Genomic DNA, 22,868 nt, shown 5'->3' on the forward strand with positions numbered 1-22,868 from the left:
CAACTAATCTTGGAGGAACTGTTGGGTGAAGTTCACAGCACAGAATCAGATAAGTTAATTGTTGTTTTAAGTCTGTCCAAGAGAAAGGCTGCAGTAGTGGGTACAGTGGATTCTTTCTTGATTATATGTTTTTGGAGATAAGTCTCTTGATTAAATTTAAAATATAAGCCATAGCTATTAATTTAACCTGGGGCAGTGTTTGTAGAGGGATAAGACAGTGTTATTTTCTGGGTCTGTAGATTGTGAAGGAGCAAAAATGGCTTTGCAGTGATATGTACTTCTTGTCAGATCTGGGAGTTTAAAGAGAGTTTAGGGTTACTGCGGATTATATCTGCCATAAATGCTGTTGGATGCGAATCTTATCAGATCGAGTGGATCGGTTGGAGAGACAGATAGAAGCAATGAGGAATTTGCAACAGCAACATTATGTGATGGATGGCAGTTATAGGAAGGGGGGAAAGTCTCAGATACAGTCACAGATGGAAGGGTAAAAGAGGTAGGCAGCTAGTGCAGGAGTCTTTTGTGGATATACCCATTTCAAACACATATGCTGTTTTGGAAAATGTAGGGAGTGATGGATTCTCAGGGGAACGTAGCATGAACAGCCAAGTTTCTGGTATTGAGACTGGCTCTAATGCAATGAGGGGTACGTCGGCTTCCAAGAGATCAATTGTGTTAGGGGATTCTGTAGTCTGAGGTACAGACAAACGTTTCTGTGGCCAGCAAAGAAAAAGCAGAATAATGTGTTGTTTCCCTGGTACCAGAATCAAAGATGTCTTAGAGGGTGCAGAATGTTCTTCCGGGGGAGAGGGGCCAGCAGGAGGTCATTGTCCACATTGGAACCAACGATATAGGAAGGGAAAAGGTTGAGATTCTGTAGGGAGATTAGAGAGTTAGGCAGAAATTTAAAAAGGTCCTCAAGGGTAGTAATATCTGGATTACTCCCAGTGCTACGAGCGAGTGAGGGCAGGATTAGGAGAATAGAGCAGATGAATGCATGGCTGAGGAGCTGGTGTATGGGAGAAGGATTCACATTTTTAGATCATTGGAATCTCTTTTGGGGTAGACGTGACCTGTACATAAAGGACAGATTGCACCTAAATTGGAAAGGGACTAATATACTGGCAGAGAGATTTGCTAGAACTGCTCAGGAGGATTTAAACTAGGAAGGTCGGGGGATCCAGGGAGATAGTGAGGAAAGAGATCGATCTGAGATGGGTACAGCTGAGAACAGAAGTGAATCAAACAGTCAGGGCAGGCAGGGATATGGTAGGACTAATAAATTAAACTACATTTATTTCAATGCAAGGGGCCTAACAGGGAAGGCAGATGAACTCAGGACATGGTTAGGAACATGGGACTGGGATATCATAGCAATTACAGAAACATGGCTCAGGGATGGGCAGGACTGGCAGCTTAATGTCCTAGGATACAAATGCTGCAGGGAGGATAGAAAGGGAGGCAAAACAGGAGGGGGAGTGGTATTTTTGATAAGGGATAGCATTACAGCTGTGCTGAAGGAGGATATTCCCGGAAATACATCCAGGGAAGTTATTTGGGTGGAACTGAGAAATAAGAAAGGGATGATAACCTTATTGGGATTGTATTATAGACTCCCAATAGTCAGAAGGAAATTGAGAAACAAACTTGTAAGGAGATCTCAGCTATCTGTCAGAATAAATGGTTGTTATGGTAGGGGATTTTAACTTTCCAAACATCGACTGGGACTGCCATAGTGTTAAAGGTTTAGATGGAGAGGAATTTCTTAAGTGTGTACAAGACAATTTTCTGATTCAGTATGTGGATGTACCTACTAGAGAAGGTGCAAAGCTTGACCTACTCTTGGGAAATAAGGCAGGGGAGGTGACTGAGGTGTCAGTGGGGGAGCACTTTGGGGCCAGCGACCATAATTCTATTCGTTTTAAAATAGTGATGGAAAAGGATAGATCAGATCTAAAAGTTGAAGTTCTAAATTGGAGAAAGGCCAATTTTGACGGTATTAGGCAAGAACTTTCAAAAGCTGATTGGAGGCAGATGTTCTCAGGTAAAGGGACAGCTGGAAAATGGGAAGCCTTCAGAAATGAGATTACAAGAATCCAGAGAAAGTATATTCCTGTCAGGGTGAAAGGGAAGGCTGGTAGGTATAGGGAATGCTGGATGACTAAAGAAATTGAGGGTTTGGTTATGAAAAAGAAGGAAGCATTTATCAGGTATAGACAAGATAGATCAAGTGAATCCTTAGAGTATAAAGGAAGTAGGAGTATACTTAAGAGGGATATCAGGAGGGCAAAACGGGGACATGAGATAGCTTTGGCAAATAGAATTAAGGAGGATCCAAAGGATTTTTACAAATATATTAAGGACAAAAGGGTAACCAGGGAGAGAATAGGGCACCTCAAAGATCAGCAAGGCGGCCTTTGTGTGGAGGCACAGGAAACGGGGAGATACTAAATGAATGTTTTGCATCAGTATTTCCTGTGGAAAAGGATAAGGAAGACAAAGACTGTAGGGAAATAGATGGTGACACCTTGCAAAATGTCCAGATTACAGAGCAGGAAGTGCTAGATGTCTTGAAATGGTTAAAGGTGGATAAATCCCCAGGAACTGATCAGGTGTATCCTAGATCACTTTGGGAAGCTAGAGAAGTGATTGCTGGGCCTCTTGCTGAGATATTTGTATCATCGATAGTCACAGGTGAGGTGCCGGAAGATTGGAGGTTGGCAAATGTGGTGCCACTGTTTAAGAAGGGTGGTAAAGACAAGCTAGGGAACTGTAGACCGGTGAGCCTGACCTCAGCGGTGGGCAAGTTATTGGAGGGAATCCTGAGGGACAGGATGTACATTTATTTGGAAAGGCAAGGACTGATTAGGGATAGTCAACATGGCTTTGTGCGTGGGAAATCATGTCCCACAAACTTGATTGAGTTTTTTGAAGAAGTAACAAAGAAGATTGATGAGGGCAGAGCAGTAGATGTAATCTATATGGACTTCAGTAAGGCGTTCAACAAGGTTCCCCATGGGAGACTGATTAGCAAGGTTAGATCTCATGGAATACAGGGAGAACTAGCCATTTGGATACAGAACTGGCTCAAAGGTAGAAGACAGAGGGTGGTGGTGGAGGGTCGTTTTTCAGACTGGATGCCTGTGACCAATGGAGTGCCACAAGGATCGGTGTTGGGCCCTCTACTTTTTGTCATTTACATAAATGATTTGGATGCGAGCATAAGAGGTACAGTTAGTAAGTTTGCAGATGACACCAAAATTGGAGGTGTAGTGGACAGCGAAGAGGGTTATCTCAGATGACAACAGGATCTGGACCAGATGGGCCAATGGGCTGAGAAGTGGCAGATGGAGTTTAATTCAGATAAATGCGAGGTGCTGCATTTTGGGAAAGTAAATCTTAGCAGGACTTATACACTTGATGGTAAGGTCCTAGGGAGTGTTGCTGAACAAAGACCTTGGAGTGCAGGTTCATACCTCCTTGAAAGTGGAGTTACAGGTAGATAGGATAGTGAAGAAGGCATTTGGTATGCTTTCCTTTATTGGACAGAGTATTGAGTACAGGTGATGGGAGGTCATGTTGTGGCTGTACAGGACATTGGTTATGCCACTGTTGTGCAATTCTGGTCTCCTTCCTATCGGAAAGATGTTGTGAAACTTGAAAGGGTTCAGAAAAGCTTTACAAGGATGTTGCCAGGGTTGGAGGATTTGAGCTACAGGGAGAGGCTGAACAGGCTGGGGCTGTTTTCCCTGGAGCGTCGGCGGCTGAGGGGTGACCTTATACAGGTTTACAAAATTGAGGGGCATGGATAGGATAAATAGACCTACTGACATAGAATTCCATCAGCCATTGCTTTGCCCATTCCACCATCATATCAATATCCCCTTATGGTTTCCTTTGGTCCTCAGAATTAGTTACTTTGCAATCGATTTTACCATCAGCAGATTTCAACCTCCCTTATACAGAGGCCTCTAGGCTAATTTTAGTGTTTGAGCCAACGTCAGCACACTCAGAATAGCAAGACCACCCTTGTGAATTTCTTACCCATTTTTAAGTTTCTCATAAGGCTTTCTGAGAGGCCCTATGAAAAGCACAAACATATCACAAATCTTTGTTTAACTGTCCATGGTATAACAGAGAAAAAAAAAACTCATTTCAATGAGATTACGAATATCAAACAAATAAATAAATGTTATACAAAATGAAAATGAAACTTTCTAATAATCTGGACCTTCACAAAAGAATAAATAAACAGCAGCAACATTTCAGCAGCTCAGGAGGAATGATATTAATGTTGGCAGATCACCAAAGTAGGACTGAGGTTTTACAGCAGAGGGAGGAAGAGTATACACGCACTGCAGGAGAGACTGGGATGGATAGTTCAGTAGGAGTGGCTGTAGTGAGCACCAGATTCAACGCTATCACACGTAAACCTGCTGTCAATGGAGCTGTCCAAGTCTGGGATGGAGAGACCAGAGAGAAGGAGAAAGGAGAAAGAAAAAGACAAACATAAGCTTTTAAAACAACACCTTCTGGAGGCAGTGAAGCAGGTAACTGAACAAACAGAACAGGTACAACATGAAAAAGGAATGTACAGTATAATTAGCACAAAGTGTCGCCCCATCCCTTGCATATGATACATTCACAACAATTCATTCTTCTGAAGTACTGCACTACAGTCTCAATCCTCTCAAGGGTTGGAGTTGGAAACATACCCAACCTAAATTTACCAAACCATAAACCTGTGAAACGTTTAAATTTTATTTGTCTTTCTTTTCGTTCATTGCAGTTTCCCATTTTAAAAGGTGTATCTTTAGAACTAACAATGGCTTCACTACAAACTATTCACTGCTGTCCTGAAGGCTCAATGAGTTTATTCAGTGAGCAGCCAAGCCTATAGCATAGGAACATCGCTGTCCTGTGCTGAGTGAACCACTCTGAGCCAGCCCCTAAACGTCATTCAGCAATTCCTAAACAGTCATGAATGTGTACTTTGTGTAAGGACATGAACAGACAGACAGCCATTATTTGAATACCTCCAACCTCAGGCTATCTGCAAATGCCCTATTTCACTACTTACAATGAGAACCTGCACTACTGCCCTATACCTCCAAGATTCAGTACTCTTAATGCAGCTTCTCATTCAATCTCCACTCCAGAGTGTGTGTCAATGGTCACTGAAATAGCAGAAAAGGAAAGTCCCTTTATTCTAGTGACTGCAAACAGAATAGGGGTGGTGTGAGAGAAAACAAAAAAAAAGTAAATTGATGCCTCTCATTGTGCAGATTGCTTTAGCACCAAACTTTCTATTTCTAGCACCATACCCAGCCCCCACTACATCACTTGGTGTTGATTATATGTTTGGCAGACCTAGGCTCTTACCAAAGTTTAGGTTATAATCGCCCCCTCGTTCCTTGTACATCTGATACACAAAAACACAAGAAACCGGTTTCAAGAGGAGACTTAAAATTGCCATGCCAACACTGAAGCGGAACTGGTCCCTTAATGCAATGTCGGGCTGTCTACCAGATAGACGATCATAGCTGATTGCAATGTCGATGATGTCCATGAGAATTGTTATCAATATGCCAACCAGAAACTAAAAAAAGAAAGACAGACAGGATTAGAGAACAGAAAGAAATTCATCACTGTGTCTAATACCCACATTTACTATTCTAGCTCTAAACAGCATTCCCCAGCTCGTAGGCAATGGTAATCAATAACCTTTGACCCAGATACTCACATCATAGACTTTCAGTAAGACCCGGAAGTGCAAGATCATTCCAGGTCATAGAGATGTACAACATAGAAACAGACCCTTCGGTCTAACCCGTCCATGCCGACCAGATATCCCAACCCAATCTAGTCCCACCTGCCAGCACCTGGCCCATATCCCTCCAAACCCTTCCTATTCATATACCCATCCAAATGCCTTTTAAATGTTGCAATTGTACCAGCCTCCACTTCTTCTAGCAGCTCATTCCATACTCGTAACACCCTGTGTGTGAAAAGGTTGCCCCTTAGGTCTCTTTTATATCTTTCCCCTCTCACCCTAAACCTATGCCCTCTAGTTCTGGATTCCTCAACCCAGGGAAAAGTCTTTGCCTATTTATCCTATCCATGCCCCTCATAATTTTGTAAATCTCTATAAGGTCACCCCTCAGCCTCCGACGCTCCAGGGAAAACAATCCCAGCCTGTTCAGCCTCTCCTAAAAGCTCAATTCCTCCAACCCTGGCAACATCCTTGTAAATCTTTTCTGAACTGATGAAAGAAAGTACATGAATCCAGCATAACGCAGTGATAAAGCTTTCAGCTTACATAATATGTAAGCATGTTCATGCTAGGACATATTTCTAGTAAGCTAACCCAGCTAATAATGACCTCATAATAAAAGGGTGAAGAATGTTTTAAACCTCATAATTCTTAACTGAAGCAGTCTAGTACTTGGAAATGTCATGCAAGCTGACACATGCACCCAATCTCACAATATGGGTAAGCACAGCCTTGGTACTTATCCAATGCTGAAATGCTCCATTTTATGTCCAGGTGACACCATCATAAATCACAATCTTGTATTTCCCAATTATCTTCAGAGGGATAGAATGTAGTTGATGTAATTAACATACAAACAGATTGTATAGCCACTAAGTCTAACATTTTTTATCTACAGGCTGACAACTACATAGGAGGGAACAGCTAATCAATTTAATATCAACCAATTTATCCTGACCCGGTTTTCCTCATTTAAAAAAATCCTACATCTGCTTCGCTGAATTAAACACTTCTAAATAATTACAACTTCACAGAACTACAGCAAAAATCTTGCAAATTAGTCATCCAACATGTTATGGGACAGAGTGTAAATTCCCCATAAGATTACATGTGAGGTAAGTAATCTAATCTAACCTAAACTCAAACCAGAAGGATTCCAGGTTTTTCTTTAAAATTTGATTTGTGGGTGTCAACAGTAAGGTCACCATTTATTGCATAACCATGGTTGTCCTGAGAAGGTAGTGTGAACTGCCCTCTTAATGGCCATCTGATCAGTTTGAGCTACAATGTAGTAACCAGATCCCATTCAGTCTGCATTGAGGTGACTGATCTTAGTAAAGAGGAGAACTATAAATATGCTGAATCAAGTTAGTACAGAAAGAATCAGTTCCCACCCCTATGACGATACAGACGTTGTAGCTGTAAATGCAATCAGCATCAACTGAAACAGTCATTGTTCAGATTCATATGAAAATGGTTATTTGGGTGGCCAGTGTCAGTGAGCTGTGTTCCAGCAAAATGCACTGCTTTCACAAATGTAGGGGTGTGGGAAAACATGAACTGAAAACTGCTGCTACACCAGGAAAAGCATTATGCTAGTGTTGAACTGGAAGTACTCACCATGACAATAGCGTCAACAGAGTCTCTCTGAGCAATGGCCCAAATCCCGATGGCCAGTACAGCATAATTACTCCAGAGGTAAGCTTGTGGGAGCCAGGGATACAAGTAGCCCCTATCAAACAAAAACCATTATAAAACTGCTCTGTTTTGGAACTCAGTCACAGCTTCTTTGAATGTATAACCATTCCAACTGCTTGAGACGGTACAATTGTACAAGTATGTATTTAATCATAAAATCTCTGTTAGAAAGCAAGTGGCTATAACTTCATGATCGACCACAATCTTGATGGGCTTTGAAACTTCACCACTGGCAACGTTCTGCTGAGCTTTTAAAATGCTTGATATTACATTATTGATTTTGCTTAAGCAACATAACATTTTCTCTTGCCACTTCCCCTCTGGTCTCCACTTCTGGGCAATGTTCCGAGATATGCTAAAGCTCTGCTTATTTCAGAGGTATCTACTTTGTTTGTTCAAAATCGCAAAATAATTTCCTAACTCTACCATAAAAATTCCTCTCCCTTCCCCCAAAATCACTCCGTATCATTTTCATGTGAAACACTCAGCTCGCTGCCGCTTTATAGCGGAAACGGGAGAAAGATAGGCACAAGACCAGCTTAGAATTACTCGATCACTTCCCTCCTCAAAAGACAATGGGTATTTAAGCAGCAGAAATCTCAGCTGACTTTCAACCCTGACACTAAGGGCTCTGCATTTAATCACACAGGAACCAGTCTCTACAGAAACTAATATATCAACTTCAGTTCTTAAAGCTGAGTGACAGCAACCAACAACTAAAAGTTACAATACTTAATTCATGGCCTTCCCAACACCTAACTCATTACTCGCACCCAGAATTCCACATTCTAGCCAGCATCTATGGTTCATTATACCAAATAAAATGATTGATGATCATGTCCAATTGTAGTTACAAGAAATTCACTAGAGAATCTATTCTCTGCCTTTATAAAATTCAAGTTGCAAATACCTCCACAGAGGCTGGTATTTTGTCACCAAATCACTATTTATTTACAAAGGTATAGTACTTGACACTGGTCCAGCTTCCTCTGGGCCAGCTGTCAGAGTCAGCAGAACCTCTGACACTTCTGTGTTTTTTTAAAAAAAGCCCCACACTACCGCCTAACTGCGGTAGTGCTTATTTTTTTCCCCAGCACCCATGTTGTGTGCGCGCAGGTGGGAGACACAGTGAGAGACACAAGGCACATGAATCTTTATTCAATTTCCACCACCAGGAAGAAATGAAAACACCAGAGTGGCCTGTGACAAGCAGTGCCCTTCACAAAAGGCAATGCTGTGTGATCAAATCGACACTTCTGTTTTTTTTATATTTTATTAAACAAATTACAAAAACAATTTACAACAAACAGTTACATTTACAGCTGCATACAAGAGACAGCAATTTTACAAGGGAGAGGTGCAGCAAAGCCAGGCCCCAAACCCTACCATTCAAACAAACAGTTTACAGGGACATGAGGACAAACCTCAAATCCCAGTTTCACAAAGATATAAAGAGACAACAGCAATGACAGTTGTACATTAGACAGTACTGTTAGACACTTCTGTTTATCTGTCAACCAGGAATCCTTGATTGGACCAGGTTAATAGCCCCAATCAGGTAACTCATTCTACGAGGTCCACCTCATTGACTGTTACAATCACGACATCCTGCCCCATTCCAGGTCTAGGGACATATGCCTATTCTTTTTCTTGTAGTCTCTCCTGGGGCATGTTTGCACCAGGTCCAGGTCTTCAGTCTCCGCCTCTAATAGGGCCAGAGAGTACTGGACCGTAGCCCACCTCTTGTGCTTGGAGAGTCTTGGAAGAAATTCAATCGCTTCTCCAGGAGGTAAAGGCTCAAGGCTGTGACATCTACCTTGCTCATCTCAGCCTCCAAAATTCTTCAGTGCTAGATGGAGGGGGTGAATCCATGGGTTCCGACAGCCTTTCCGGATATTGAGGGACCAGGTATGTTTTGCTTCTGACCCATTTCAGAATTTGCAGCTTTCATGTGGTCCACGTGCTTGTTCAAGTCCACTTCACCTATCTAAACCTTGGTCATCACAGGACCTGATTCACATCAACCATACTTCTTACCTATGCAGGATCCTGTGTGGTTTTGGCACCAAAACTTCATCCCCTGAAGTAAACCGTCTCTCCACCTTAGGAGGAGTCTTGTATCCTGTAGGTGTTCTTGATGCTGTTTCACCGTCGCCCTCAGGTCTAGGAAGATGAAATTTAACCTTATACGGAGTTCCCCCCATTGGCAACTCTGCTGGAGCTATCCCTTAGTTGCATGAGGGGTGGTCATATAATCAAATAGGAACAGGGACAGTTTGGAACTTAGTGAAGCCGTCGGCTGTTTCTTTAAGCCTACCTTCAAAGGTTTGGACTACTCTTTCTGCCAGACCACTGGACAATGGAGATATGGACCTGTTCTTATATGCTGAATGCCATTCAACGTTTAGGAAATACCCGAATTCTCTGCTGGTCTATGATGGTCCATTATCTGTGACCAATATTTCCAGGAGCCTGTATATTGTAAAACATGCTTGCAGCTTTTCTATCCTTGTCACTGTGTTTCACATATGATCCAAGGGTGGGCTGCACTGCTGCCTCACAGTACCAGGAACCTGGGTTCGATTCCACCCTCGGCCAACCATCTGTGTGGAGTTTGCACATTCTCCCTGTGTCTGTGTGGGTTTTTGCTGGGTGCTCCAGTTTCCTCCCACAGTCCAAAGATGTGTAAGTTAGGTGGATTGGCCATGGTAAATTGCCAGTAAGCGTTCAGAGATGCGTAAGCCAGTGGAAATATAGGGTTACAGGGAAAAGGATAGTGGGAGGGGTCAGAGTAGGATGCTCTGAGGATCGTTGTGGACATGTTGGGCCGAATGGCATGTTTCCACACTGTCGGGATTCTATGGATTTCCAGAATTCTACGCACGTTCAACCGTTTTGATAAAATGTCATTTTCTACAGTGATCTGGTCTCACCAAGTCCAGAAAGGTTTCAATTCTGCTTGAGATGGTCTTTTTGTTTCCCGCATCACCACTAGCTGTTTTAGTTTTGCCAGGACAGGATTTTGTGTCCCTGCAGTCTGATATTGTCAGTCGTGACCAGAAGTTTATCCAGGAAGTCTAAAACCAGAACAGACTCTACAGTGGTGGCATCACCATGGTGGTTTATCTGCCAGCAACAGGCAGCTTAAGGCATCCACATTTGCCACTTAGCCTCCTGGCTGGTGGTCCAACTTGTAATTGTACGCACTTCGAATGAGTGCCCACCACTGAATTCAACCTGAAGCCATGGGTGCACAGTCTTGCCCTCTTTGTGTAGCCCTAGCAGAGTCAGTGGACTGTTACCATTACAACTTTAATGTTCATAAAGAGTTTGGTGGAATTTTCTCATACTAAACATGACCACTAAACTTCCATCTCCGTTTGGGCATACTTGCGCTCTACATCAGTGAAAGTCTAGGAAACATACCCGGTTGGGCATTCCTCTCCACTGGGCCATCTGTGAAACCAACATTACCCCAATACTGTAAAGAGGGGCATTCCACATGGGCACCAGATCTCGCTTGGGATTATAAGGTACCAACGTCTTAAACCATGATAGCTGTTTCTTCAGTTCCCTAAAGGCTATGAAACCCTTTCATAGGCTGATCCTTTTTAAATAGCAGGTGTAAGGGTACGAGGATAGAAGCCAGGTTAGAAATGGACTTTCAGTAATAATTTACCAACCCAAGGGAAAACTATGCTCCAGTACAGATGTGGGAGGCAGGGCAGCTTTGATTTTCTGAACAGGTGTAACTCAGTCTTATCAATTTTGTAGCCCAAGTTGTTCATTTAGGGTGCCTCAAACACACATTTTTCCCTTCTAAAGGCATATGCCCTCCTTAGAGAAACATCTAAGGACTATGTCCAAGTTCTCTCAGTGCTCTTTATTGGTCTTCCTCATTATTAGCATGTCATCCAGATAAAAGGCGACCTGGGATAGACCTTGTAAAATGTTCTCCATCATCTGCTGAAAAAGTGGCATAGGCTGATGATACCCCAAATGGCAGTCTTGATTGTTGGCCCAAACCTTTACGGGTATCTATTGCAATATACTTCTGGGAATCCTCATCTAACCATAATTGCGAGTACACAGGGCTCATATCCAGCTTTGTGAAAGACAGCCCCCCTGCCAGCTTTGCATATATGTCCTCTATGTGAGGGACTGAGTATTTATCCAGCTGCGAGAAGTGGTTTACTGTTTGTTTAAAATCCCCTCCAAAGGCAAACCAATCTATCTAGCCTCACAATTGGCATGGACTGGTGTGGTCCATTCCACAAACTGTACTGGTTTGATTATCCCTTTGCTTTACAACCTCCTGACCTCTGTCTCTACTGCTGCACACAAGACAAATGACACTGGGCAGGCCTTGCAGAATCATGGAATTGCTTTCTGGTTTACATGCAAGCTCACCTTGGCTATTTTGGTTTGGAGACAACGGTGTTGGACTGGAGTGTACAAAGTTTTACAAAAAAAAAATCACAACAACATCAGATTATACTCCAACAGGTGGTTGTGATGAAGGAGCAGCGCTCCGAAAGCAAGTGCTTCCAAATAAACCTGTTGGACTATAACCTGGTGTTGTGTGATTTTTAACTTTGGCTCTTTCAATAATCCCTGGACCTCCTGAAAACCTTCAGGGTATTTAATTAGGACTTCATTCAGGCAGCCATTTTTTTTTTAAATCGCAAAGTGTTGAGCCAATCTAGGTGAATCTTTCTCACCTAATTTCACCCCATTAAGCTTAGGCCTAAGCCTTTGCCTACAGACAGTGGTAACTGAACCAAGTGCTTCTCATAAGAGACTGAAACTGAAGTTCTACACTTAATCTGTAAGGGGTCCTTGGCATAGGTTCTCAGTCTAGCCGAGGTCTTGTACAAACTTGGATCCAGAGCAACTTTCGTTAAAGGTTAGTTTTGCAATCACTGATACAGCTGCACCGGTATCAACTTCCATAAGAACCAGGTGACCATTTAGATTAGATTCCCTACAGTGTGGAAACAGGCCCTTCGGCCCAACAAGTCCAAACCGACCCTCCGAAGAGAAACCCATCCCCCTATATTTACCCCGACTAATACACCTAACACTACGGGCAATTTAGCATGGCCAATTCACCTAACCTGCACCTGTGGGAGGAAACCCACGCAGACACAGGGAGAATGTGCAAACTCCACACAGATAGTTGCCCAAGGTGGAAATTGAACCCGGGTTCCTGGTACTGTGAGGCAGCAGTGCTAACCACTGAGCCACCGTGCAAACCAAGCATTTATTTTGATTGGTTTGGATTTGGACATTGCTAACCAAGTTAACTGTTCCAAGCCAAATGTTGGTGGACTCCAGGCTGTGCTCCCTCCTGGATATTAGCCTCTGGGTTCTCCTTCTCAATTCAGGCCCAGTGGGACTCTTTTGCTGTCTTCAGTCCCCACACCAGCAGTAGCTGCAATGGCTTGCTGGCAGATGCTGAAAAACAATGTTAACTATTTGGATGAGGCTTGGCTTTGTTTTGGGATTTTGCTGTGGGCTTACCTAGAGTCCCTCTGTTCAGGACATGTCCTGAGTGAGGTTATGCAATTGCCTTAACTCAAGTGGTGTCTCCCAAGCTCAGTCATCCTGGTAAGGGTGTCCATATCCATTGGCATACCCTATAACGCACATACTGCACTTGCCACATTTGCTAATAAGAAAGCCAGTTATAGTGTCTGTTTGTGCTTCACCTACTAGGCATTTTTGCATGGTTACATCATTAACCTCACATACCAAATGGTTTCTCAGTATCTCATTAAGGGTTAAACCAAAGTCACACTCCTCTGCCAGTCATAACTGTGTCAAAACTCCCCATACGGATTCCGCTGGTTCTTAAATTCTTTAAAACTGAGTGTCACAGACTGAGCGGTGGTTTGAGGTCGTAACATTCCTTAATTAAATCTGTCAACTCTTGAAAGGTTTTAGTATCTGGTGCCTCAGGGAAAGTTAGGCTCCTAATAACTGAAAAAGCTGTGGGTCCAAAAGCTGTCAGGAGAATGACTCATTGCTTTTCATCTGCCAAAAATAATAAGATGCATTCTATCCACATACTGGACCCAGTCTTTGATGGCAGGATCGAATGAGTCAAGCTTCCCAAATAATGGCATGATGCCAGAAATGCTTACCTCAACTCAAAGAGGAGTGTTGCAAGTGAATTCCTTCAGGAACGTATCTTTCTTTCCTGTCGCCAAAGAATTAACTCATCAGCAACTCACCCTTTATTTACATACATATGCATAGCACTTGACACTAGTCTGCTTCCTTATAGCCTGCCCTCATTGAGCAGAACCTCTGATACACCTGTTTCCATCTGTCAGCCAGAATTCCCTGATTGGACCAGGCTAACCGCCCCAATCAGGCATCTCATTCTACAAGATCCACCTGGCTGACCTTATTACAGTGACTACCAAACCCACATCGACAAACTTAATATCTCAACACCAGCATCTCCCTCATTCAGTTCCCACAATTCACCAGAGACTATTGAAGGTTAGGGTGCTAAAAGCGTGGCCCTGACCACATCAACAGCCACCTTACCCTGGCCACTGATTGATATGCCCTGTACCAATGCTGCTCATTAAATTAGCAGCAATTTAATGTGTGCCCCATGTTTTTATACCTCAGTATTTCATTCTTATAACTTACTCTAACCTGACCACAACAGGAGCAACTAAGTAGTACAAAAGCTTGCTGGTCTTTCAGTGAACAGAACTGCCTCGGCCAAATATTGCATACTGGCATATTTCAAGGTCCATGACTACATACTAAGGGATGCACCAAATATTGGAAGTAGAAACCACAAAGGTGCAGTGGGGAAAGGGCACTAAAGGCCTGTAGTAGACTGGTAATTTATAAACCTCCTCCAGTTGTATGACTGCAACATTACGATGTGCATTCATAGATATATACAGCATTTATGTTGAGGCACCCAAGTCTACTTGTTCATTGGAGAAATCGTTAACTACTACATTTTCCACAATATCCAATTTGAAATGCTTTGGAATGTACTTTTAGATTTTTATTCATTAAGTATATTTTTGCAAAAACATACAAGTATAGATTAACAATCACAAGCCTCCAGGAAAAGTTTATTCAATTTTTATTACTTGGTCACATTGATTTGCATTTGAGATCAGAAGTTATTTCAACATAACACCAACCTCTCCCTTTTCCAACTCACCCACCAAAACTCAAATTCACCAGCAACCTCTGAACAGCGTAAACTCAGGTAATAATCTGGTTCTCGATTATTATGCTGGCTTGCTTGCCTTTTCAAGTTTCAAGAACATGTCAAAGCCTGGGAAACAAGAAAATTTCGTGCAGATCCTTACCAAACAGAAGCCAGAGAATCTGCCCAATGAAAAAGGAGGTTGGTGAGGATTAAAGTTAAGTTCTGGCACTAATTACATTAACAGGCTGTGATTTTTTACATATCCATTAGGCCCTGCTTTAGTTTAGTGACAACCTTGTCCAGAGTCTCAAATCGCTATAAGAAATATTACAGCACTGGGAATGAGGTTGGGTTATTTGGCTCTTAATTATTTTCTCCCATTTCCAACTCATTGCCAGTCATGATGGGAAAAATTTTAAAAAGGCTATGATGTACAAACAATCATTTTACTTTGTGAAATACAAATTCAATTTAAACTATTCTTCACAACAAGATTGCTATTAAGTTCAGCAAACGTGACTCTTCCAAAGAGGAGGCTGGGACAAACCAGAACATTACAGGTTATTTACATAGAATTCAGATGTTTTGAGAGTCCTAGAATTGGCATTAGGGAAAGATAACACTGCAATTTGGAAACAAAGAACTAACCAGTGCCCAAACAACAGACAGACAGTACCGAGTTCATATTAGGTCAGACTTAAAGAACTTGAAGAAATCAAAAGGATTAATAAAGGAAATGCTGTGGTTACCAATCTTCAAAATCACTTAATATATCATGAAAGAGAGAAGACAGAGATGAGGGATTAAGTTAAGGAGAAAGTGGAAGGAGTGAAAGGACAGATAAACTGGAAATAGAGAATAGTATTGCCCATGTATCTAGATTTAGATTGTCCTTGTTTACTGTACCTCAAAATGTGGACTTGAAGAGGCAGTACCTGAAGTTTTCTGATTCAACTAAAATACAAGAAAGAAGGTGGGAAAGCTGATGGATTGTGAAAACGAGATCAGCACATAGATCAGTGGAAACACAAAGGAAACATGCATTAAATAGTAAAGTCTTCTGGGGAATAAAGGATGATTGAAGTATCACGTACAACTTTGGGAACTTAATTTCAGAAAGAATACAAAAAAAACAGAGAAGTCTATAGGAAGGATGTTGTGTAACATGAAATGGTTCAGAGGAAATTTACAAGCATGTTGCCAGGGTTGGAGGATTTGAACTATACAGAGAGGTTGAATAGGCTGGGGCTGTTTTCCCTGGAGCATCGGAGGCTGAGTGGCGACCTTATATAGAGGTTTACAAAATCATCAGGGGCATGGATAGGATAAATAGACAAGGTCTTTTCCCTGGGGTGGGAGAGTCCAGAACTAGAGGGCATAGGTTTAGGGCAAGAGGGGAAAATATGTAAAAGAGACCTAAGGGGCAACTTTTTCATGCAGAGGGTGGTATGTGTATGGAATGAGCTGCCAAAACAAGTGGTGGAGGGTGGTACAACTACAACATTTAAAAGGCATCTGGATGGGTATATGAATAGGAAGGATTTGTAGGATATGGGCCAGGTGCTCGCAAATGGGACTAAATTAGATTGGGATATCTGGTCGGCATGGATGAGTTGGACCGAAGGGTCTGTTTCCGTGCCGTACACCTCTATGACTCTAAGTCAAATTAGTGTAACTGTGACAGAGCAAATAAGCAGGATAGCCTTCACAGCAATTTATAACAAGCGGATGTAGATTTAAGATACTTTAGTTTATTAATAGAACAATTAAAAAGGGAGAGTAGAAATAGATGTTTGTATAGAAGAAATACAAATGAATTTTGAAACAGATTCCATAAAACTTTTAAAAAGGGAATAAAAACATCTTTGAGGATGAAAAATATTGGAGCATTTGAGTATGAGCAGGAAGTGGGGTCAAACTATGACATGCGCTAGATAAGGTATTTCTGGGCTGCAATGTTCTTATGATTTTCTGCTTCCACTCCCCCTGTAGAAATGCATAAACTATTTTCTGCTTCATCCAGTCTGTCCCAATATGACAGGAACTTGTGAAATTTCAACAGCATTACAAAATAGGAGATTAGGCGAAGGCAGCTAACGGGTTAGCATTTTGTTTGCACTCTCTCCTCTCGTACCCACTTTTTAAAAAAATGTTGAAGTACCTTCTAGGTGTGACAGCAAAATATTTTTATAAATTGAACTGAAGTGCCAAATGATTTAGATACAGAAGCAAACAGCTCCAGTTAGCTTGGAATGTCCCAGAATCCTCTGACATTCATAACATTATTCCATTCAAAACACAATTTTCATCACCACTATAAACTCTAATTTTGTTGTTTCAAATTTACTACTAAAAAACCAGAGACGCAATAAAACGAACATTCAGTCTTAACCAGCTTCAGCTTCGAGAACTGAGACAATAGATCATAGCTCAGCTGGTACAATTAATTTTGTTTTGTGCCCCAGGTAAGGGAAGTTAGCAGGACAGAAAATATTAAAATGAAAAACTTGTATTAATTAGGTGTGATTTGCTTAGGCAAATGGCCTCATCGCTGCATTTGCAAAATGGAGTTTTAGGTATAAAGTGTTTAAATTACCCAAGTACTACATTTGAAAAATAAAAAAGTGGTATTTACATTCCTGCAAACGAACTGTAGTCAACCTGAAGCTAAGCTTCCTCTCCAAAATTTACTCATCCATAGTATTTTCAATACCTGCTCCTCCTTTAAAACATCTGTTACCAAAAGTATTCATCTATGATTGTCACTTCCAAAATTACGTGTTCCAATACTCTCCTGACCACTCTCCCATCCTTATAAATTGCAGCTTACTCAAAACTCATGCTCCTATCATGTTTCAATTTCCTCCTAACACTCCTGTCCACAGTAAACTACATTAGATTCCAAGCCACCAATAAAAATTCTCATTATCATGTTTCATCTCACCACTTTCCAGCTTTCTTCTGTCCCTACAATTTCCACCCATTCCTTCCAAACACTGTTGTTTCACAATACTAGCCATTCATGCATTCTCCTTCACATCCGACCCCATTGTTATACTTTGGTCATCCAATTACTGAAGCAAGAGTCAGTCTTCTGCAACTTTTCATCTGCATTTTATTGTTCAGTACAAACTCCAGTAAGCTCTGTTCCCTTCTTATTCAGCTCCCTTATGTGCTCCAATGACTATTAGCTGTTGGCTTATTTCTGGAACATTTTCTGGACCATAATTTACATATTGTCACCCTCTGTCAATGACTGAATTTTGTTCTTCTGAGTTTTGTGCTCTAGAATCTTTACTGTCCCTTCAAGATCTTAAACTTCACCTCTTTGGCCAATGCTTTAGTCTGTATTTTCCTTTGGAAGTAAATTGCCATTGAGACAATTAATTCTCGAGCACAATACAATGTTTCTTCTACAATAAAAAGGGCGAAGAAAAATCAATTTGTTTTCACCCACACGGTCGGGAATACAAATTCAATTAACAGATGCATGTTAGCTAATCCATCACTCACCAGGTTGTCAGGAGCCAGTGCACAACGATGATCATCTGTTGGAACATGAACCCAGGTCAATCCAAATAATTAAACAAACACTACAATTCTAGAGACAGACTGGACTAGGGTGTATCAATCTTCAAAAACATCATTCCTAGACAATCATAGAACAGCCAACATTACTGTCTGAAACAGAATCAAATTTTCTGTCATTTGACGAAACCACCTCCGAGAGCCCGTCAAATAGATGTCAGCCTGCAGCTCACAAGAAGTGAAGGGGGCAGTGGCTGGGGGAAAGACTGGCGGAAGAGAAAGGGGCAGTGGGAGAAGAGGAAGAGGAGACAAAATTTATGCTCAGCCCCGCATAAGACCAATAATTTAAACTTCGGGTTTCTCCTGAAGCTAGACGGTTTCTTTAAGATCCCGATCGACAACCATGTTCTCAGCGGGTAGTTCGAATTCTTGAAGCTCCCCCTTTCATTCTACAAACTTTACCTTCAGACTGACCACCGGTAGCGCCATGGCTGAAACTTCACGAAGTAACAAACTTCAAGGCGAATCATGTGACCTGGCATCATGTGACCCGGACCCACGTGTCCCGGGCTGATGAAGAAACCCGCAGGATGCAGATGTTGTTCTGTTCCATTTCATCCCTCCAACACGTCTCTCTTTCTTGCCCAAACCCCACAATCGAAGCAGATGGCAAATCCGATCACTGCGGAACTGACCATTGACCCATTGATATTTAGGACGGGTGAGGATCAGCTGCTTAGTGTCATGAGATTATCTTAATATTAATAACGCACATACTTGACAGTCAGTCGACCTCTGATCCGGCAATCTTTTATTTCTACAAATGAAAGCGTCCCAGAATCGTCATTACCCACAGAACGAAAAAAAATTGATTTTGCATTAGCTAAAATAACTTTAAATCGACATACATCGATGCTGCCAAATGAAACTTCTGCTTCAGCATTTGTTATTTAGGATGTGGTAACACTGCTGGCTGGGGAGAGAAAGGAAAAATGACTATATGTCAACGCTGATTGGAATGCAATAGTTGTAATGTTCTACTGTTTGTTGTGGTTTCTGGCACTTGTCACACATAGTTGGTCTTTATCGGATGTCTGACCAGCTGCACAAGATCACCTCCTTAGACCAACAACCAACACTCTGGACATTTATCAAAATCGTAATAATGAAGTATTTATGCTGGGCTTGAAAATCCCCCAAATACCAACCTAGGACACCACTGTCACCTGCTTACATCAAATCAGTTAGGGATAGATTTTGTAACTAATGCACCATACCTTCTAAAATATGAACAATATCAGGTGCCAGGAAAATATACTAATAGTGAAGAACAAAGCCAAAACTATTTTGACTTTGATGCGTCAGCTGTGTCTCAGTGGTAGCTCTCTCATCTTGAGTCAGAAGGTCACGGATTCAGTCTCGCACCACAGACCAACCCATAATCTGGGTGGATATTTTCATTGTGCTAAGGGAATACTGCACTGTTGGAGGCTCTATTTTTCACATGCAATGCCAACCTCTGTCCCCTCACAGATGGATGTAAAAAAAATCCCATAGTACTATTGTAATAAAAGCAGAGCAATATAATTTTCCCCAATGTTGTCTGATATTTATCCCTCAACCAGCATCATAGATAGGTTGGTCATTTATCTCATTGATCCATTTTGGAAGGAAAAACAGAAAATCGGAATATTTGTTAAACGATGAGACAGGAGAGTTTTACTATTAGGTGGGCCTTGGGCATAACAAAATGTTAATATGCAGGTACAGCAAGCAGTTAGGAAAATAAATTATATATTCGTTTCCATTCCAAAAGGATGGAGTGTGTGAGTAAAGACGCTTTGCTATTGGTAAGGTAATATCTGGGTACTGTGCCAAATTTTGGCCTCCTTACCTAAGGCCTTTGTGTGGAGCTGCAGAAAATGGGGGAGATACTAAATGAGTAGTTTGCATCAGTATTTACTGTGGAAAAGGATATGGAAGACATAGAAAGTAGGGAAATAGATGGCGACACTTTGTGAAATGTCCATATTACAGAGGAGGATAAATCCCCAGGACCTGATCAGATGTACCCTAGAACTCTGTGGGAGGCTAGAGAAGTGATTGCTGGGTCCCTTGCTGAGATATTTGTATCATTGATAATCACAGGTGACGTGCCAGAAGACTGGAGGTCGGCTAACGTGGTGCCACTGTTTAAGAAGGGTGGTAAGGACAAGCCAAGGAACTATAGATCAGTGAGCCTGACATTGGTGGTGGGCAAGTTGTTGGAGGGAATCCTGAGGATGTATTTGGAAATGCAAGGACTGATTAGGGACAGTCAACATGGCTTTGTGCATGGGAAATCATGTCCCACAAACTTGATTGAGTTTTTTGAAGTAACAAAGCGGATTGATGAGGGCAGTGCGGTAGATGTGATCTATATGGACTTTAGTAAAGCATTTGACAAGGTTCCCCATGGGAGACTGGTTAGTGTAAATATATGACTTACTTATAAATATATTGCTGGCTGCGAGTGTAAATATACTCGGTATTCGGAAGCCTTAGGGGGTGCTCCGTTATGCGCGCGCGCAGAACAAGGTCACGTGATGCTCTAATTCACGCGCCGGAGGTGTGCAGCGGGGTCATGTGATGCTCCAATTCATGCGCTGGAGGCGTGCAGGGGGTCACATGGTTCTCCGTTTCGCAGGCAAAATAAGGTCACGTGGGGTCGGACATCCGGGAACGTAAGGAGGCGGAGAATGGAGTCAGATCAACAGCCAATCAGAAGATAATCCCATATCAGTGATTGCATGACGTTTTTTATTATATAAAAAGACTGGATCAGCACAGAAGGGTGTGTATTTTTCCGAACTGACACACTGTATAGTTTGTCAGGGACAGAAAGGTTTAGACCCAGAGCTCTGTATGCTTTATCCACTTACTGTTTAAAATAAACTAGGAGTGTGAGACCCAATATCTTCTCCTATTGCTTCAATTAAAGAACACGCAGGATTTGGCTCACACATGGAAGAAAGTAAGTTGGTGGATTGAGCAAAGTCCGACATTAGCAAGGTTAGATCTCACGGAATACAGGGAGAACTCGCTATTTGGATACAGAACTGGCTCAAAGGTAGAAGACAGAGTGTGGTGGTGGAGGGCTGTTTTTCAGACTGACCAGTGGGGTGCCACAAGGATTGATGTTGGGTCCTCTACTTTTTGTCATTTACGTAAATGATTTGGATGCGAGCATAAGAGGTACAGTTAATAAGTTTGCAGATGACACCAAAATTGGAGGTGTAGTGGACAGCGAAGAAGGTTAAAGTGAGGTCTGCAGATGCTGGAGATCAGAGCTGGAAATGTGTTGCTGGAAAGGCGCAGCAGGTCAGGCAGCATCCAGGGAACAGGAGAATCGACGTTTCGGGCATAAGGGCTTATGCCCGAAACGTCGATTCTCCTGTTCCCTGGATGCTGCCTGACCTGCTGCGCCTTTCCAGCAACACATTTCCAGCGAAGAAGGTTACTTCAGATTACATCAGGATCTTGACCAGATGGGCCAATGGGCTGAGAAGTGGCAGATGGAGTTGAATTCAGATAAATGCAAGGTGCTGCATTTTGGAAAGCAAATCTTAGCAGGACTTATACACTTAATTGTAAGGTCCTAGGGAGTGTTGCTGAACAAAGAGACCTTGGAGTGCAGGTTCATAGCTGCTTGAAATTAGAGTCGCATTAGATAGGATAGTGAAGAAGGTGTTTGGTTTGCTTTCATTTATTGATCAGAGTATTGAGTACAGGAGTTGGGAGGTCATGTTGCAGCTGTACAGGACATTGGTTAGGCCACTTTTGGAATATTGTGTGCAATTCTGGTCTTCCTATCGGAAAGATGTTGTGAAACTTGAAAGGGTTCAGAAAAGATTTACAAGGATGTTGCCAGAGTTAGAGGATTTGAGCTATAGGGAAAGTTTGAACAGGCTGGGGCTGTTTTCCCTGGAGTGTCAGAGGCTGAGGGGTGATGATCTTAAAGAGGTCTATAAAATCATGAGGGGCATGCATAGGATAAATAGACAAAGTCTTTTCCCTCAGGTGCATGTGTCAGCTTGCATGACGTTTCCAAGTACCAGACTGCTTCAGTTAAGGGTTATGAGGTTTAAAACATTCTTCACCCTGACTTTTATTATGAGGTCATTATTAGCTGGGTTAGCTTACGAGAAAGATATGTCCTAGCATGAACATGCTTACATATTATGTAAGTTGAGAGCTTTATCCCTGCCTTATGTTGGATTCATGCACTTTCTTTCATCAGTTCAGAAAAGATTTATAAGGATGTTGCCAGGGTTGGAGGAATTGAGCTATAGGGAGAGGCTGAATAGGCTGGGACTCTTTTCCCTGGAGCGTCGGAGGCTGAGGGGTGACCTTATAGAGGTTTACAAAATTATGAGGGGCATGGACAGGGTAAATAGACAAAGTCTTTACCCTGAGGTCCGGGAGTCCAGATCTAGAGGGCATAGGTTTAGGGTGAGAGGGGAAAGATATAAAAGAGACCTAAGGGGCAACCTTTTCACACACAGGGTGGTACGAGTATGGAATGAGCTGCTAGAAGAAGTGGAGGCTGGTACAATTGCAACATTTAAAAGGCATTTGGATGGGTATATGAATAGGAAGGGTTTGAAGGGATATGGGCCGGGTGCTGGCAGGTGGGAC

General features: G+C 42.2%; 1 protein-coding gene across 3 annotated transcripts in view; it reads right to left on the bottom strand.

The window, feature by feature from the left end:
• agtrap (angiotensin II receptor associated protein) overlaps window positions 1–18,722 on the bottom strand; it is a 27,799-nt gene extending 9,077 nt beyond the window's left edge. For 2 of the 3 annotated variants that reach the window (XR_015753457.1, XM_043675873.2), the window contains exons 1-4: window positions 18,654–18,722; window positions 18,177–18,211; window positions 7,394–7,505; window positions 5,383–5,599 (exon numbers count right to left, since the gene is read on the bottom strand). Coding sequence is in view for 2 of the 3 variants with exons in the window: in XM_043675873.2 (XP_043531808.2) it covers window positions 5,383–5,599; window positions 7,394–7,505; window positions 18,177–18,211; window positions 18,654–18,680 (391 nt within the window). In the remaining variant the exon portion in view is untranslated. Of the gene's footprint in view, window positions 1–4,356; window positions 4,459–5,382; window positions 5,600–7,393; window positions 7,506–18,176; window positions 18,212–18,653 lie in introns of all 3 variants that reach the window. The other variant, XM_043675876.2, reaches the window with a different exon arrangement.
• Window positions 18,723–22,868: the final 4,146 nt, after the last annotated feature.

Source organism: Chiloscyllium plagiosum, unplaced genomic scaffold (genome assembly GCF_037043375.1).
Source record: "Chiloscyllium plagiosum isolate Xiang-an unplaced genomic scaffold, Cpla_swu_hap1 HiC_scaffold_37, whole genome shotgun sequence".
Lineage (NCBI taxonomy): Eukaryota > Metazoa > Chordata > Chondrichthyes > Orectolobiformes > Hemiscylliidae > Chiloscyllium > Chiloscyllium plagiosum.